We start from the raw sequence: 19,430 nt of genomic DNA, 5'->3' as shown, positions 1-19,430 counted from the left end.
GTGAGAAACTGCTTAAGAGGTTTTACTGTGGACTGATGGAAGTGTTTTAGAGCTAGATAAAAATTTGTGGTTGTACAACATTCAGAATATCCTAAATGCCACTGAATTGTTCATTTAAAAGTGTTATTTGAATTTTGCCTAATTGTCTAAAGAAGAAGGCTACAGAACTGAAGGGTATATGGCTCAAGGAAATGACGCATTTAGTTTGAGTAATTGTGGTAGAAGGTGGAAATAAGGGAGAACATATAACATCCCAGTGCTGAAACCCATTGGTTGAGGTCAGGGTAGGACCAGAAGCAAGTGAGCTAGCTTGTATGAAGAGGCTGAGAGGACTGGAAGAGCCCTCAGGGCTGGAGTTGGGCATGTCTTAATCAGCATTGTGGTTGCATTGATACTAAAAGGAGAATGCAATGTGGAGTAGCGCAGAGCAGGTCAAGGTTGGCAACTACAGAAGTGACTTACAGTAGGTTGTCAGATGAATACCCTATAGGAACTGTAGCCCAAGGCAAGGGAGTTTAAGACATAAAAGAGACAAGAATTTGGATTATCAGGAGTTGAGTGGGCTAATGAGAGAGCAGCTTGGGCAAGTGTTGAACATGGAGGCTATTATCCATAGCTGTGATTTACGTGATTTGGGAAGATGTGGTGTTAGGATAGGCCATCTCTGTTAATGTGCCAGAGTAGAGCAGACATATTTTTATATTTTATTTATTTTTTTTATGTCCTTCTACTTAGGAATAAGGTTGTTCCCAGAATCTCAGTGAATCTGAGATGGTCTCACTTAAAAGGGCTGGAAGTGACAGAGGCCAAGTAGGCTATTATATGAATATTGGGAATGTGGATAGTATGATAGCTAATGAGGGTGACACTCCTACAGTGAAAAGGATCAAGGTGGTCTTCAATATACTAAATTACAACTAGAAAAAAATGTAAAAAGATAAATAAGAAATACCATGCAAACACTAAGCAAAAGAAAGCTGGAGTGACTGTATTAATATCAGATAAAGTAGACTTCAGACTTCTTGGAATAAAGAGGTACATTACATGTTGGTAATATGGTCAGTTCCATAAGAAGACATAACAATCTTAGGATTGTTATGTATTTAGGAATATATGTCTCCTAATATGTGTATGCTCCTAATGATAAGGGAGCATGAAGCTGAACTGATAGAACTGAAAAGTGACGTGGACAAATCCACAGGTACAGTTGGAGTCTTTAATACCCCAGTCTCAGTAATTGGTGAAACAAGTAGGTGGAAAATCATTATGGAATGGATATCAAAGACCAACCAGCTTGGCCTGGTTGGCATTTATGGAACACTTCACCTAATAACAGAATACATGTTATTTTTAAGGACATATGGAACATTTACAAAGATATTTCTGGAGATAAAGATATTCTGGACCATAAAATAAATTTTGACAAATTTAAAGTAACTGAAATCATAAGAAGTATCTTCTTTGACTCTAACAGCATTCAGTTAGAAATTAATAACAGATATCTGGGAAATCCCTAAAATATTTGGAAACTAAACAACACATTTTTACCCCTGTGTCAAAGAGAACATCTCAAGGGAAATTAGAATGTGTTTTGAATTAAATGAAAATGAAGACATAACATTATCAAAATTTGTGAGATCTGCCTAAAGCAGTGCTTAGAGGAAATACTATAGCATTGAATGCTTATATTAGGAAAGGAAATAAGTCTCAAACCAACAATCTAAGCTTCTACTTCAAGAAACTAGACATGTAAGAGGAAATTCAACCTAAAGCAAGAAGGAACAAGTAATAGAGTAGAAATTAATGAAATTGAAAACAGTATAAAACAAAAATAGAGAAAATCTGTGAAATCAAATGCTCGTTCTTATAAATCATCAATAAAGTTGATAAAACTCTGTCTAGACTGACTAAAGATAGAAAAACAAAAGCCAGTTTAGGGGTGACATTGACTTTTTACAGATGTAACCAAGTTGTCTTGTCTCATATCCTGGATTTGTCTGATTCCTTTCTCATGGGGTCATATTTCCTGTAAACTAGATTCAGTTAAACATTTTTAACATTTAGATTATAGATGATGCTGTGCTTTAAATCAGGAATCACATAATGTAAGTTCCCACTATTAGTGATGATTCTGAGTTTGATCACCATGTTAAGTTTGGTTACCACACAGCCTTTCCCTTGTAAAGGTATGGTTTCTTCTTTGCCACGATTAAGTAATACGTTGGGAAATACTTCTGTACCAAATAAATATCTTGCCCTCTATTCACCTTTTACCTATGGTTTTAGCATTCTCTGATTGGGTTTCCAAAATTGAGATTTTCATATTTTCTCATTTTTTTCTGCACTGTTAGCTAATGTTCCTCTGTAAAAGAGACTTTTCTCTTTTTCCCCTTCAATCTCTCTCTCTTACTATGAATACTTTTCTATCACTCCAGACTCATGGGCTTTTGTTTGTTTTGATGTTTCATATCATATTTAATGATTTTAATGCTATTGGTACAATGATATATATTAAACTTCTGAGCAGCAGTTTTTAAAAGGTAAATTTTATTTTTAATAAATTTTGAGTATTGATATGCTTTAAAAAGCATTTGTGCAGTACTCAATCATTGACTAATTGTCTTTAACACATCATTGCATTTTATGCTGGCTCTTGATACTTTGAACCTGATATTGCTGGTTTTCAAAAACGATCGTGTTAATTATTTTTTTAAATTGAGGTATAGTTGATTTACAATATTAGTTTCGGGTGTACAACATATATATTCAGAGATTACACTCCTTTAAAGTTATTACAAAGTAATGGCTATATTTCCCTGTGCTATACAATATGTTGTGTTAATTTATTATTTAGTATTTACGCTAAATAAAATTTAATATTTACTTATATTTAGTAATTTTAAATTAAATAATATTAAACTAAGCACAAGATAAACCAAGCATTGAGATTAAATTATCCCTTTAAGTATTTGTTAAACATGTTGCATGCCAGTTTTTCTAGGAAACCCATAGAAGTAGAAATGATCCAATGATATTTCATACAGTTGCATGTCTGACTTTGTCCTTTTTGAGTGTGATGGGGCACAGATGTGTTTATATTGGATGATTTTTCCTGATGAGACCAACTGTCTGAGTCTTGCTTGATCTATTTATAAACTTTTTGCCCTATACATGACTGCTTATCATTCAGGTGTCCTGAATAAGTAATTGTTGTCCAGCAGTTTGTTGGCTAGGATCAGGGTATACAAGAAGGACTGTAACACTTAAAGCTGCTGAGCGCTGAAATGACTGCCTTTTGAGGTTGTTGGGACCTTTGTACCAGGAAGTACTTAACAGGAGGCTAGGCAAGATTTCTTTCGATCTTCCTTCCTCTTCCTATAATTCTAGAAGAAAATATGAAATAATTATGGGATACTTTTAAGAACCAAGGATTTGATATGAGGAATAAAAACTAATCTTACTTAGATTAAACACATGAATAAACATTAATAAACTAAAAACTATCCATTAGTGCAAGTTGTGAAATCGTCTAGATAATTTATTTTAGAAAGTGTGTTTGTTAAGCAGCATTTAGAATTGCCCCACACCTGATTTACCTAGTGGGTTTGTTTTTCTTTATGAATATGGAAATTAATGTTTAATATATCTTCCTGCATTATAAACACTTTTAAACTCTACTTTGGTGACATTTCAAGAAAAAGCCATTTAATTTGTAATTATTGGTAAGTTTATGTACATCTTCCTAAAAATCCAAACTAGACTGATGACTTAACACATTAAGCTTCGTAAACTCTCAGTATGCCTAGAAATCTGAACAGAAGCTTTCTTCCAAACTAATTTTGGCCTTAGTCTAAGATTAAATGTTTTATATTCATATGTAATCATCTCTTTTCAGCTTAAATAATAAGTGAACATTCATTTTAGTGGAAATAATTGTTTTCTTAACATTTTCTTCATCAAACTATCTTGGAGTTTGTATATATAAATAATCAGAGATAATCTTCCACTTTTTAAAGGATGTGTGTAATTTTTCAGATGTTGGGAATAAATAATTTTAAAATGATATACCAAGTAAAAAATAAACTTATTTATTTTTGGCTGCGTTGGGTCTTCGTTGCTGAGCACGGGCTTTCTGTAGTTGCAGACAGCAGGAGCTACACTTCGTTGAGGTGTGTGGGCTTCTCAATGCGGTGGCTTCTCATTGCAGAGCACAGGCTCTAGGCATGCAGGCTTCAGTAGTTATGGCATGCAGGCTCAGTAGTAGTGGCTCCCAGGCTCAGTAGTTGTGGCGCACAGGCTTAGTTGCTCCGCGGCATCCGGAATCTTCCTGGACCAGGGCTGGAACCTGTGTCCCCTGCATTGGCAGGTGGATTCCTAACCACTGTGCCACCAGGAAAGCCCCCAATTTCTCAAAAAAGTTTAGTGTGGCAAATCTTTAAATAGTACATCCATATTGCTTGGATTTTTAAAAAAAGACTCATTGGAACATGTGGTAGAGGGGATTACAAACATCTTTTTTGGGATCATATGCTGGGTGGGAGAGCAACTTTTTATTTAAGTTTTTTTCTCCTTTAATATTGTCTTGCATAGAATCATTCTGGACTCTTTGATAGTACAGGCATTTTCTCAGATGCTTTGGATGTAACAATGGAAATGTACCATATCCCCACACTATTACAAATTTTGTTTCGTTTTGAAACAAACAGATTTTTTTTTTTTTTTTTTTTTTTTTTGCGATACTCGGGCCTCTCACTGTTGTGGCCTCTCCCGTTAAGGAGCACAGGCTCCGGATGCGTAGGCTCAGCGGCCATGGCTCACGGACCCAGCCACTCTGCGGCATGTGGGATCTTCCCGGACCGGGGCACGAACCTGTGTCTCCTGCATCGGCAGGCGGACTCCTCACCCACTGCACTACCAGGGAAGCCCCCAAATAGATTCTTATAGGTTATTTTTGCAGCATTGAATTTCCACTCCCATTGTTTAATATATGGTTTATGATGGGGGGGGGTTGTTGTTGGTTTTTAAACCAAGAGTTGACTAGCTAATTGATTCAGCAAATAAGGTTTCTCACTTACTATGAAAAGTACGGTTTAATTCTGGCAATATAGTGGTAAATTACACTATCCTTGGCATTGATTGTGTAGTATTTATAGAGATAGATTTTGTGAAAATTATTTAATTAGAGTGGCAATTAGTACGACGAGAGAAGAATACAGCAATTCAGTCACATCTTCAGGCTCCACTTCTAATTCTAGTTCTCTTGCTGTTTTCACCACATCTGCAGTTACTTCTCACACTGACTTGAACCTCTCCACGTCATCCATGAGGGTTGGAATCACCTTCTTCCAAGCTTCTGTTAATATTGATATTTTGACCTTTTCCCATGAATCATGAATGTTCTTTTTGTTTTGTTTTGTTTTTTGGGGTTTTTTTGGCGGTATGCGGGCCTCTCACTGCTGTGGCTTCTCCCGTTGCGGAGCACAGGCTCCAGACGCGCAGGCTTAGCGGCCATGGCTCACGGGCCCAGCCGCTCCGCGGCATGTGGGATCTTCCCGAACCGGGGCACAAACCTGTGTCCCCTGCATCGACAGGCGGACTCTCAACCACTGCACCACCAGGGAAGCCCTCATGAATGTTCTTAATGGCATCTAGAATGGTGAATCCTTTCCAGAAGGTTTTCAATTTACTTTTCCCAGATCCATCTAAGGAATTGCTATTTATGGCAGCTATTGCGTTACGAAATGTATTTCTTAAATTTTTTGAAGACTTGAAAGTTGGAATTATTCCTTGATCCATGGGCTGCAAAATGGATATTGTGTTAGCAGGCATGAAAACAGTATTAATCTCATTTTACATCTCCGTCAGAGCTTTTGGGTGACCAGGTACATTGTCAGTGAGCAGTAATATTTTGAAAGGAATCTTTTTCTGAGCATTAGGTCTCAACAGTGGGCGTAAAATAGTCAATAAACCATGTTGTAAACAAATGTGCTATCATCAAGTCTTTGTTACCATTTAGAGAGCATAAGCAGAGTAGTTTTAGCCTAATTCTTAATGGCCCTAAGATTTTCAGAATGGTAAGTGAGCATTGGCTTCAGCTTCAAGTTTCCAGCTTCATTAGCCCCTAACAAGAAAATCAGCCTGTTCTTTGAAGCTTTGAAGCCAGGCATTGACTTCTCTTCTAACTGTGAAAGTTTTAGATGGCATCTTCTTCCAATAGAAGGCTGTTTCGTCTACATCAAAAATCTATTGTTTAATGTAGCTGCCTTCATTAATGACTTTAGCTAGGTCTTCTGGATAACTTGCTGCAGCTTCTACGTTAGAACTTACTGCTTCACCTTGCACATTTATGTTATGGAAAAGGCCTCTTTCCGTAAACCTCATGAACCAATCTGTTTTAGCTTCAAACTTTTCTTCTGCAGCTTCCTCACTTCTCTCAGCCTTCATAGAACTGAAGAAAGTTAGGGCCTTGGTCTGGATAAGGCTTTGGCTTAAGGGAGTGTTGTGACTGGTTTGATCTTTAATCCAGACCACTAAAACTTTTTCCATTATCAGCAATAAGGCTGTTTCGCTTTCTTATCATTTGTGTGTTCAGTGGAATAGCACTTTTAATTTTCTTTAAGAGGGACTTCCCTGGTGGTCCAAAATCCGCCTTCCAATGCAGGGGACGCGGATTCGATCCCTGGTTGGGGAACTAAGATCCCACATGCTGCAGGGCAACTAAGCCCACACTCCAGAACTACTGAGTCCGCGCACCGCGCACCTCAAGTAGAGAGCCCACATGCGGCAAACTACAGAGCCCACGTGCTCTGAAGCCCGTGTACCACAACTAAAGAGAGAAAACCCACACGCCACAACTAGAGAGAAGCCCACGTGCTGCAATGAAGAGCCAGCGCACCGCAACAAAAAGATCCCGCGTGCTGCAACAGAGATCCCGCGTGCCGCAATGAAGGCCCAACGCAGCCAAAAATAAATAAATATTTTTTTAAAGTTAGGATCATTGTCCAAAAAAAAAAAAACATAAAAAAAAATTTCCTTTAAGAATTTTTCCTTGGGCGTCCCTGGTGGCGCAGTGGTTGAGAGTCCGCCTGCCAATGCAGGGGACACGGGTTCGTGCCCCGGTCCGGGAAGATCCCACATGCCGCGGAGCAGCTGGGCCCGTGAGCCATGGCCGCTGAGCCTGCGCGTCCGGAGCCTGTGCTCCGCAATGGGAGAGGCCACAATAGTGAGAGGCCCGCGTACTGCAAAAAAAAAAAAAAAATTTTTTTTTAAAGAAAAAAAACCACGAATTTTTCCTTTACATTCACAACTTGGCTGTTTGGTACAAGAGCCCTAGTTTTTGGCTTATCTTGGCTTTCGACATGCCTTCCTCACTAAATTTAATCATTTCTACCTTTCGATTCAAAGTGAGAGACATGCAACTCTTCTTTCTCTTGAACACTTGGAGGCCGTTGTGGTTTTATCAAATGGCCTGATTTCAGTAGTGTTGTATCTCAGGGAATAGGGAGGCCCAAGGAAAAGGATGGGGGGAATGGCCAGTCTGTGGAGCTGTCAGAACACAAACAACATTAGTAACACCGAAAGTCACTGGTCACAGATCATCCTAACAAATACAATAATAATGAAAAAGTTTGAAATATTGTGAGAATTACCAAAATGTGACACTGACTTGAAGTGAGCAAATTGTTGGAAAAATGACACTGATAAACTTGCTTGAAGTAGGGCTGCTACAAACCTTCAATTTGTGAAAATTGTATCTGCAAAGTGCAATAAAGCGAAGAGCAATAAAACGAGGTATGCCTCTATTAAATAATACCCACTGTAAGCACTATTAACAGATGGTGATATATAAGGCTATTGCGGTGGTTCAAAGAAAGGGATGAGAGCATAAATAAAAACAATGACTGTGAAGATGGAAAGCAGACAAATTCAAGAGATGTGCAAGTTACTAAGACTTTGTGATTGATTTGGTATGGGTTGAGTATAAGAGGGGAAGTTTTGGCTTGGTCAGTTGTTAGATGGTGGGATCCTTAGCATATAGTAGTAAATACACGAGGAGGAAAAGATGGGGAGTCCAGTTTTGACATGTTGAATGTGAGGTGAGTATGAGGCTAAAGAGATGAACAAAACCAGTAGGAAGTTGTGAGTATGAATCTGTAGCTTAGTAGAAAGATCAGAGCTGAGAATATGGACTTGAGAGTCATTGCTTTCTATGTATCTGTATATCTGTCAATATCTATCTATATATTTATTGTCCGTAGAGTTCCATTATTGTGTGTTCTTTTTTCCTCCCTCTTCCTGTCCCTCTTTCCCTCCTTTTTTTTTTTTTTTTTACTATTTACATATACACAGTATCTGATAGTGTCTTTATACAGACTGTATTAGTGGATGAAATCACATAGGAGGAATCTACAAAATAAGAAAGTTAACAGGAAGATTGAGAAAAAACACACAATATTGGAACCCTGGGGCCTACTGATTGATACACACAGACATATACACACACAGATACACGTAGACATACATAACCTATAATTAAGTAGTTCAGCTGACAGAGGAGACAGAGAAGATAGGTAGAACCGTGAAACAGTAATACCTCAGAATCTGAGGGAGGAGAAATTTTTGAGTTGTCAGTTGTTTTAAATTCCATAGACTATCTGGTGAAGGTAAGAGCTGAATAAAAGGGCTTTCCATTGAGTTTTTATATTGTTATTAGGTATTAATATTGTTAACGATTAGAGCAGTTTCATCAAGGGATGAAGACTAAAGCTAGTTTGCAGTGGGTTGAGGAACAAATGGGAAATATGAGAAGAGAAATAGCATGTACACTATAGAATGTATCCCATTAACAATAGAGGATGATTAGAAGTTTTGTAAATTTTATTGATAAAAATTTGTTCCCAATATTAGTACAGTTTTTTGTTTACTTGGTTGGATCAGTTGGATTATACCAGATCAATGGTTTCATTCTCATTTTGGCTATTTGGGTTTGATGTATTCCTGGGGCTCTCCTGATAGAGTCTTGGAAAATAAGTGTGAAGTAACATAGAGCTTTAGATTAAAAGCAAAAAATTCTAGTATTACTCATAAAGTAACTATGACTAATTAAACAAAAATCATAGCACCTGCATTTTGGATGTGGTCATTCCAAAATTGCCATTCTCCTATTTGGTAAGGTAAGTATTTGCTAAGCTGTTACACCTATTGCAGATGTACTTCTTGTATTGATATATTTTTTTAATAGTATCAGAAAATTACTAGGAGAAACAACATGTAGTACACTGAATTTAAAAATTCTCATTTGCCTAATAAGTGAATGGTGCATTTTAAAAAATATCTTTTTGGGTAAGTGGGGCAAGGGAGTACCATATGTTTTAATTAAGTATTTAATAGTTTTTAAATAGAGTTTTAATTTGATATCTGTTTTGTTCCTAATGTCTTGAATAGTAAAAGGAACCATTCTTTACTTGTGCTAGTTCAGTGGGAGATTATTCCCTATGACTCTATGTTGGAATTTTGAGTTGTCGCTATTTTTTTACTACGTGAGTTAAATGTGAAGTGATAGTTTATTTTAGGAAGTCTTTTATAATGGTGAATTCAATATCTTTTTGCTTTTTTGAACAGCTTTGTGTAGAAACTAGTTTAAAAAAAGGGATTTCTAAAGTAGCTGTATTGGTATAAAGTAGGAAAGGAAATGGAAAGGTTTCATGCTTCCATGGCTAATTTCTTTATGCAGCATCTTCTTTTTCTTTGCTTCCAGCAGTCATTTTCATGAGTATATTTAAATAGATCTACATTTCTAACAGCAAATACTAAAATTTTTATTCTTTTGGGATTTAGGATGGTTCACGTTATTGTGGATGCTTTGTTTTTATTTCTATTAGGTTAAAATAGAATTTTCAGTAAATACGTACTTGTCTTCTGTAGTCTGTAATGGTGCTGTCTAATAGTAATATAATGTGAGCCAGATATGCATTTTAAAATGCCATGTTAAAAGGAGTAATTAATAATTAATGAAATTAATAAATAATAAAAATTTTATTTGATTAAATTAATATTTTGTTTAACTCGGCATTTGAAATATTATTTCAACATTAATCAGTGTACAAATTACTGAGATATTTTGCCTTTTTATTTCACACTAAACCTTCAAAATCCAGTTTGTATTTTACACTGAAAACTTTTCTTAATTTGGACTTACCACATTTCAAGTGCTCTGTAACCATATATGGCTGGTGGTTACACTGTTGTACAGTTCAGGTCTATAGAGCTGGAACAAATTCTTAGTATCTGGATGGATGGACAGATAAAAAAGATATTTATCTCCTATAAATTGGATTGTTAGTGTAATAACTGATTATGAACACCCAATAATATGATCATCTTTATGGATATCAAACCTGGAATTTTTTGTTCATTGGAAAGTTAATTGGAGGAGATAAGCTGGAAATATTAGGTGGATGGAACTTTTACAGTCTGGTTGCCCTCAATAGTTGTATTGTGTAATTGCACTTATTTTTATTATATATACATGTTCATACTTATGAAAAATTTCAGTGTATGTCTATAACTTGTAGCATAAATGCAGTTCCAACTACAATGAAGATTTTGTGCTACAGCTAGAGAAGGAATTGGTCCAAGCCCGACTGAGTGAAGCTGAGTCTCAGTGTGCACTAAAGGAAATGCAGGATAAAGTTCTGGATATAGAAAAGGTAAGAACAACATAAATGCTTTCATTCCCGAATTAGAATGGGACATGTGATAGATACTTGTTAAGTACTTACTGAGTAGTGAAATTGGACTTGGTGTTTTTGCACATTAAAAATCTTACATATTATAAGAGAGGAAAGGAAAAAAATACATGATTCCCATTTATTCTTTGTTGTTGCCATACTACTCAAAGTGCCATATTTAGGGTAAAAATGGAGATTAGAGCCCTTTTAGAGGAAAACAACCAGGATAATTTTGATATGAATAATGTTTAAATGTCAGAGAAGAGAAACTTAGGGGATAGAAATTAACCATTGTCAAGATGAATAGTACTTACAGCATTTAGACTATCACCCGAATGCAGCTGGTACAGTATCTCCCAGACTTCTCGTTTCTGAAATTCTGGGGGAAGTGGGACAATTTGAACTGTAACAGTCTACAAGGTAGTAATATTGCCTCTTGGCCATTGGCCCAGTACTAACCCTTTTTGTTTTGTTTTTTAGTATATAAAATATGCTGAAAGTATTTGTCTTAAGCACATTTCAATTAATGTAATTAAACAGAAGGCAACAACTTCTAGAAGAATTAGATTTAGCTATGAAAAACTTGCCATATATTTGTTAATTTATGGAATACTTTTTGGGTCAATCCAGACCATAGTGTATTTTTTAATTTAAAGCCTGTGCTAAACACAAGTAAAAAGAACTAAAAACATAATCACATTGGTAGTTTTTTTTAAAAATGAAAATTACCATTTTTATCCCTATAGTATATAAATACATCATGTTGCTTTTATCCAAATAAAAGGTAAATTTCAAAAAAAAAATCCACTGTGAAATTTACATTCTGACTAAGCACAAAAGTACACAAATATTAGGTCTAATCAGAAATTTCAGCTGACAAGTGAACATTTTTACTTTGAAATATGTAGATCTGAGATATAGGAGTGAGTATTTTGATTGAAACACATTGCAAATATACCTTGTTTTCATGTAAAAATAATTTTTTTAAAGAGAAAAAAGAAATTAACCATCATCTTCAAATATTATAATACCTTCATCTGCAAGAGGTGTAGAAATAGACCAATACATAAACATTTCAGCGAAAATTTCATCTGAGTGTAACTGTTACAGCTTTCCAAGCTGCAAAAAAACCACCTCCGAATATATAGGAAGATCTTAGCTGGAGGTGTACTTACAGAAGCTAACTTACCTTTTTTCAAAGTTATTAAAGAACAGATTAGTAGTGGAAATAGAAATGATTTTAGGTTTCTTACAACCCTCCGACTTGAGAGTCTCCGTTCCAGATCACAAACTCTGAATCTCTGTTTTCTCATTTATAAAATCATAGATGATTTGGGCTCTGTGTTGCGTTTGTTTCTTTGGCCCTTGGGTAGTATCTAGCCATTGAGTCAAAAACTCATAAATAATGGACATGAAAGATACCCTCAAATTGTTCTTAACTGTTAGAATAGGGTATAAGTACAATCAGTAGTGGAATAATTTTGCTAGAAATCTACTTGCTATTTTTATATGATTTTTGGAAAACTTATTCTCCTGTTTGCTGAGAAAAAAGCCGGCAAGAATGCTGTAAAAATTGCCTAATTAAGAGTATTCTGGGCTCCATGATTTAGGTAAGAATCTGGATCTTTTAGTTTTGAATATTTGGTAGAAAGAAATGTCCTTGGGTCCAATTTAAAAATAAATTTTTAAGTAGCTTTGTTGGTATTCATGTTATAGAGTAGAAAGGAAATTGGAAGGTTTCATGCTTCCTATGGTTAATTTCTTCATGCAAGATACTTTTTTTAATGCATATACAGTAAATTTCTGGTTTTCAATTGAGAAAATATTTCAAGTCCATCATAAAAATGTGTAGTTGGCAAGAATAACTTTATTCCATCATCTCTGTGGGCTAAAATCTTCATGAAATATTTCAGATAGAAAATTTCATAGACTCAGGACTTGATATTTCGACAGTACTTCAGTTTACCTAAGGAGCTTTTACTAGAGCCTAATTTAGGATTCTTTGGTCATTCCCCAGAGCAGTTTAATATGGCAACCCTATATCCTATGGTGGGTCTTTCAGCATGGTAGGAGATTAAATCTTGTACCCTTGAAGCAAATATTTAGGTCACCTTGGTGCTTATTTCTTGAATATTGATATAAATAGTGACTAAGGTACAGATGTTTTACACTCCCTTTTCAAAATGATATGCTGAGAAAATATAACAAAACAGATTTTGGACTATTCTCTTCCATAAATCTTTAAAACATAAATGATGTTCATGCTTTGTAGTCCTAATCAGAGGTTAGTATGTTCACTGCCATATTGAAAAACGTTTTTAATCCTGTTGCTCCATAATTAGTATTTTATTAAACAAAACAGAGTTAGACTTTCTGTGTCCTCAACATTAAGTACAGTTACCCTTATACCTTCCTGGTGGGAATGTAAAACGTGCAACTGCTTTGGAAAAGTTTGACAATTTCTTAAAAGTTAAATGTAGAATTACCATCTGATCCAGCATCTCTGTTCTTTCATATATACTCAGGAGAGTTAAAAACATATATCCACACAAAAACTTTTACATAAATGTTCATAGCAGTGTTATTCATGTAACCCCAAAGTGGAAACAACCCACATTTCCATCAACTGATGAACGTGTAAATAAAATGTGGTATATCTGTACCATGGAATATTATTTGGCAATAAAAAAAATGAAACTTGAAAACATGCTAAGTGAAAGAAGCTAGTCATAAAAGGCCATGTATTTTATGATTCCATTTATATGAAATATTCAGAATAGGCAAATTCATAGAGACATAGATTAGTGGTTGCCAGGGGCTGGGGGTAGGGGAAACGTAGAGTGACTGCTAATGGTATAGAGTTTCTTTTGGGGGTGATTAAAATGTTCTGAAATTAGTTCGTGATGTTGATTGCACAACCCTGTGAATACTCTTAAAACCACTGACTAGGGACCTCCCTGGTGGTGCAGTGGTTAAGAATCCACCTGCCAATGCAGGGGACATGGGTTTGAGCCCTGGTCCGGGAGGATCCCACATGCTGCAGAGCAACTAAGCCCGTGCATCACAATTACTGAGCCTGCGCGCCGCAACTACTGAAACCTGCATGCCTAGAGCCCATGCTCCGCAACAAGAGAAGCCACTGCAATGAGAAGCCTGTGCACCACAACGAAGAGTAGCCCCCACTTGCTGCAACTAGAGAAATCCCATGTGCAGCAATGAAGATCCAGCACAGCCAAAAATAAAATAATTAATTAAAAAAACAAAACAAAACCCACTGACTAGTGTTCATTAAAAGGGTAAGTTTTATGGTTTGTGAATTATATCTCAATAAAATTAAATACAATTACATATGGGAGAAAACAGCTCATTATTTTGTTGTATTTTATTGTTATATATGCTGTATTTTATTCTTAAAATTAAAAAAAAATTCCCAATTAAATTTTCTCTTGCTTTAGAGAAACAACTCGTTTCCTGATGAGAATAACATTGCAAGGCTTCAGGAGGAACTCATTGCTGTGAAACTGAGAGAGGCAGAAGCTATTACGGGTTTAAAAGAACTTAGACAACAAGTCAAAGATTTAGAGGAACACTGGCAGGTATATCAAAATATTTTGTGTGCTTTAAAAAAGAAAGGTAAAACCTGAATATCCATTTTGTGTGAATTTGAAGTAGTTAATGACCAACACTAGGATCTGAGTTTAAAGTGAGAAAGACCCTGTTTAATATACAAAACTGAGAGCATTTGTAAATTGAAAGTACCTTTAGGCTTTTTCTCCCTTTCTGATTCTTATAAGTAAATAAAAGATAAAATAGAGATCAAGTCATTTTTATTGTGTTGTTATACCATTGTGATTTGTGTAACTTTTTCTAAAGAACTAAAAGAAAATACTTCTTTATATAGTACTTATTTCTTCTCCTGTTGATATTAAATTCATTGGTCAGTATGAAACATCAGAAGGGTGACATCAATATAAATTTGTTTATGAATTTGTAACTTCTTTTGAAAATGGTTTTCCCACAAAATAAAACATTCAGTTAGTTATATGCCCACAAATTTATTCACCCACAAATTTATTCACATATGAGGGAAACTATTGATAAGTAGCAAAAAAACAAAACAAAACAGAATCTATAAGAGAAGGGAGAGAGGGAAGAAAAAATAAACTACACATCATTTCAGAATAGTGATCTTGGTATGAATTTGGGATGGGGGATGCATCTAGCAAAGACTGAAGTCAGTCCTTTAAGTTGCCATGGCTTTTTTTTTTTTTTAAGAAGTATCAGGTGGCATTAGAAATTAGAAACAAATGAAACAAAACTGTCCTTCACCACAGATATTTTGAGAACACTGCTCTCAACTTCTAATATTGTTTCCTTAATTCGTGAAAGGCCCAATTTTCCCCTTTTCTTGGGATTTCATTACAAAATAATGTAAAAATCTCTCAGAAAACAATTAGGGTGAAAAATGTATTCTTTACAATAATTAATCCACAGTATAAAAAAAATTGAACTATATCTGAGTTTATATCGCACGTCTGCCACTTACTGGCTGTGTGACCTTTCTGAAGTTACTCACAATTTCCATTTTCTCACCTCTATATTTAAAATAATAGTGTTTAACTTTTAAGATTTTTCTGGGGATTAAATAAAATGATTCATATAAAGTGCCTTATACAGTACTGGGCCTGAAATAAGTGCTTCGTTAAGTTGGCTCTTACTGTAATACTGGGAATATTTGTTGCGATATAATTTTTTTGTATCTCAGCGCCACTTAGCTCGTACTACTGGGAGATGGAAAGACCCACCTAAGAAAAATGCTGTGAATGAGTTACAAGATGAACTGATGACCATTCGACTTAGAGAAGCTGAAACACAGGCAGAAATAAGAGAAATAAAACAAAGGATGATGGAAATGGAAACACAGGTATAATGGGAAAGCCTAATAGCTTTAAAAAATACTGTTAGCCCATTAAAAGTTTATGCACAAATTGTATCATCCTTAGAACAGAGCCAAAAGGTGGACATATGAAACTGTCTAGACTGCAGTTTTCTAGCCCAGATAAAAAGGGCTAAAAGTGTATTCCTTGACAGCAGAGATTTAATATCTTCTTTGACTCTTTCAACAAAGTTTAAACAAGTCATAAAACTCTATATGACTTTGTTTCATTGTTGTACAACCTGAAAGGGAATACTCATGTTGAGCAAAATTTCTTAACCTCAACAATATTAACAGTCAGGACCAGTTAATTCTTTATTGTGAGACTGGCCTGTGCATTGTAGTATGTTTAGCAGCATCCCTGGCCTCTCTACCTACTACCATATCCCTCTACCCTCTACTCAGCACCACGCCCCTGCCACATTGTGATGGCCGAAAGCATCTCCACACATTGCCAAATGTCCCCTGGGGGGCAAAATTGCCCCTGGTTGAAAACCACTGATGTAGAATATAATGTGAATGATGCTTCCTAAAGTTGTGTAATGTGGTGACTCTGAGCAGTCAATTCCGAAATTACACTTCTTTCTTCTCAAGTCCCATTTTCTCTAATAAATCTTATCTCAAATATTCTTGACTTAAGATCTGCAAAGTCCTTTTTATGTAACCCATTTACGTTATAAAAGTACCTTTGGTACATTTGGTTTTTATGTGGTACATCTGTGTGGACTATATATTCTTTATTCTCTGTAATGTTATTCAGTTTTCAAAATACTTATTCAGTCAGTAGGGGGCATAGTTAACTCATATATCATTCTGTATACTTAACTGCAAAATGATTATCCCAAACAGACTCATATATAGAGAGAACAAACTGATGTTCATCAGAGGGGTGAAGGATTGGGGTTGGTAGAAATAGGTAAAGGGGATTAACAGGTACAAACTTCCAATTATAAAATAGTTGTCATGGGGATATAGTATACAGCATAGGGAATATTGTCAATAATATTGCAATAACTTTGGACAGTGATGTTATCAGACTTACTGTGGTGATCAATTTGCAATATATATAAATGCCATACAATATGGCATTTATATGTCACTACGTTGTATACCTGTAACTAATATGTCAAGTATGCCTTAATAAAAAAATTAAAAATACATAGAAGATATTAAAAAAAATGATTATCCCAACTTGAACATGGTAATGTGGATATGTAAATCCTTTAGATTAAATGTATCTTGTTTTACATTGTTCAAAGTTATTTTCTTGTATTGTTCATTGTAATTAAAAATAACAGTAAGATTATGAAAAGTAGAAATCCAGCTTTGTGATGGTAAGTTTTATTTTTATAATCAGATTTTATCCCAGTATAGATATTAAAGATGCAAACACAACTTTTAAGCCAGTGTTCAGGATTTATTTCAGAGTGACTGTAGGTGAATGGATCAAACTCAGCAAATGTGGTTTTGGGAACTTGTGACTACAAAGCAGTATGCAGCCATCAAAGATCTTACACTTAAAACAAAAAGAAAAAAAAAAGATCTTACACTTGAGAAATCAGGCAAGCACAAACTGTATTTAATATAATTCACTATGTGAGATAATCAAGGTTAACTAAATTTACTGTGGTAATCATTTCGCAATATATGTAAGTCAAGTTATTATGCTGTACACCTTAGACTTATACATGCTATATGTTAATTATATCTCAGTAAAACTGGAAGCAATATATAATTCAGAAATTTGTAAGTAGAGAGTTAGATAGAAATTGCTATGGAGAATAGGACAGGACAGTTAATTGCAACTTGGTGATTTGGAGAAAGGCTTCCTAAGGAATTTGTATTTTGCACTGTGCCTGACTAATGATCGTGGCTCCTAAATGTCAGTGCATGTACTGGTGATGATCCGTGAAGTTTTCTCATTGCAAAGTGAGGAAAATAAAAACAGATAGTGTCGTGTGATGTTAATGCTGTATTAGTCATCTAAAGAATATTACATCAAACACCTATGTATCCAGCATCCAGATTAAGAGATAGGTCCTTGTTGATACATGTAGCTCCAGTTCTTTCATTTTAATGACTTTTAGAAAAGTCCACCTGATAAGTATACCTTGGTTTATGGAACCACTTTCCTTTTCGTACCGATTTTTGCTATTACAAACAGGGCTGCTATGAGCATTCTTGCATGTTTTCTTGTGTATATCTCTAAGAGTTTCTTTAGTACAGGGGTTCTTATCTTTTTTGTGTGCCATGAACCCCTTTGGCAGTCTGAAACCTATGGACCCCATCTCAAAATGTTTTTTAATGCATAAACTACATAGGATTTCAAAGAAAACCAGTTATATTGAGGTACAGTTATCAAAATGCTGAAGAACAAGTTTGTAATATGGAATGCAGACAGAGACATACACAACATATTCCCATTGCAGGAATCAGGTTTTCCATAATTTAGATTTTTTTGTACCTAAATTAAATTGTGCTATAATTTTCCTTTTGGGGGAGCCTTTTATCTGGTTTTGGCACCAAGGTGAGCTGGGGGAATGAGTTGGGTTGTATTTAACTTTTTCTGTTCTCAGAAGTTTTATGTAAGATTGAAATTACCCATTACTTGAATATTTGCTGGAATTCATTCCTCTTTTTTTTGGGCCAGGTGGTATGTGGGATCTTAGTTTCTCGACCAGGGATTGAACCCGTGCCCCCTGCAGTGGAAGCACGAGATCACTGGACCACCAGGGAAGTCCCTGGAATTCATTCCTTTAAACAGTCTTGTTTTTTGTTTTGTTTTGTGGGTGTAATAATTATTGATCCTAGTTGTTGAAGGGTTATAGATCTTTTCAGGTTTTCTGTTTCTTCTTGAGTCTGGTGCTGTAAGATGTGCTAAACTTCTTCAAGACTTTTTAAGAAAAGAAAGAAGGCACAAATAAACACTATTAGGAATGAGAAAAAGGGACATAAATATAGATCCAGTGAAAATATTTTTTAAAAACATATTCTGAACAAGTTTAAGTGATACATTTGAACTTTGAGTATTTAGATGAAATGGGCAGTTTCCTAGGGAAATATAATTTGACTTGATGTGATTTTTGCTTTGGTTTTTTCTTGAGCTTCTGGGACCTGTGAATTTGTGACTGCCATGAAATTTGGAAATTTCTGGGTCATTATTTCGTCACATATTTCTTCTCCCACACTCTCTTCTTCAGGGATTCCATTTACACTTATGTTAGGTTGTTTGATGTTGTCCAGCAACTCTTGGATGCTCTCCTCTTTTCCCTCCCATTATTTTTTCTCTTTGTATTTCAGTTTCTATTGACTGACATATTTCTCTTGATTTATCACTAAGTTCACTGATTCTTTCCTCCAATTTGTGAGTTGTCTGATGAGCTGTTTAAGGTATTCTTTACACCTGTTAACTGTGTTTTTTACTTCTAGTATTTCTGTTTAATTCTTATAGTTTTCATTTCTTTGCTGATATTACCTATCCGATGTTGCATATTTTTCACCTTTCCCATAGAGCCCTTATTTTAAATTCCCTGTCAGATAATTTCAATATCTGTGTCATATATGAGGCTGGTTCTGTTGATTGCTTTGTCTCTTGGAAGTGTTTTGTTTTTTACCTTTTCCTATGCTGTGTAATTTTTTGTTGAAAACTAGATGTGTATCTTGTGTAGAGCAGTAGACTAAGGTAAATAGTTTCTTGCCTGGAAATGGGTACATCTTTCCTTCTACTAGGTCTTTAATGTGGGGGATTTGAGTTAATATAGTCA

General features: G+C 35.3%; 1 protein-coding gene across 9 annotated transcripts in view; it reads left to right on the top strand.

The window, feature by feature from the left end:
• EVI5 (ecotropic viral integration site 5) overlaps positions 1 to 19,430 on the top strand; it is a 202,813-nt gene that overhangs the window by 116,041 nt on the left and 67,342 nt on the right. For 7 of the 9 annotated variants that reach the window (XM_079939218.1, XM_079939214.1, XM_079939209.1 and 4 more), the window contains 3 exons: positions 10,575 to 10,709; positions 14,186 to 14,326; positions 15,496 to 15,654. In XM_079939218.1, coding sequence (XP_079795344.1) covers positions 10,575 to 10,709; positions 14,186 to 14,326; positions 15,496 to 15,654 — 435 coding nt within the window. The remainder of the gene's footprint in view (positions 1 to 10,574; positions 10,710 to 14,185; positions 14,327 to 15,495; positions 15,655 to 19,430) is intronic. The other 2 variants (XM_079939213.1, XM_079939217.1) reach the window with 1 other exon arrangement.

Source organism: Stenella coeruleoalba, assembly GCF_951394435.1.
Source record: "Stenella coeruleoalba genome assembly, chromosome: 1".
In the NCBI taxonomy this organism is placed as follows: Eukaryota; Metazoa; Chordata; class Mammalia; order Artiodactyla; family Delphinidae; genus Stenella; species Stenella coeruleoalba.
The sequence above is the reverse complement of the archived record's forward strand: the minus strand, read 5'-3'. Positions and strand labels throughout refer to the sequence as shown.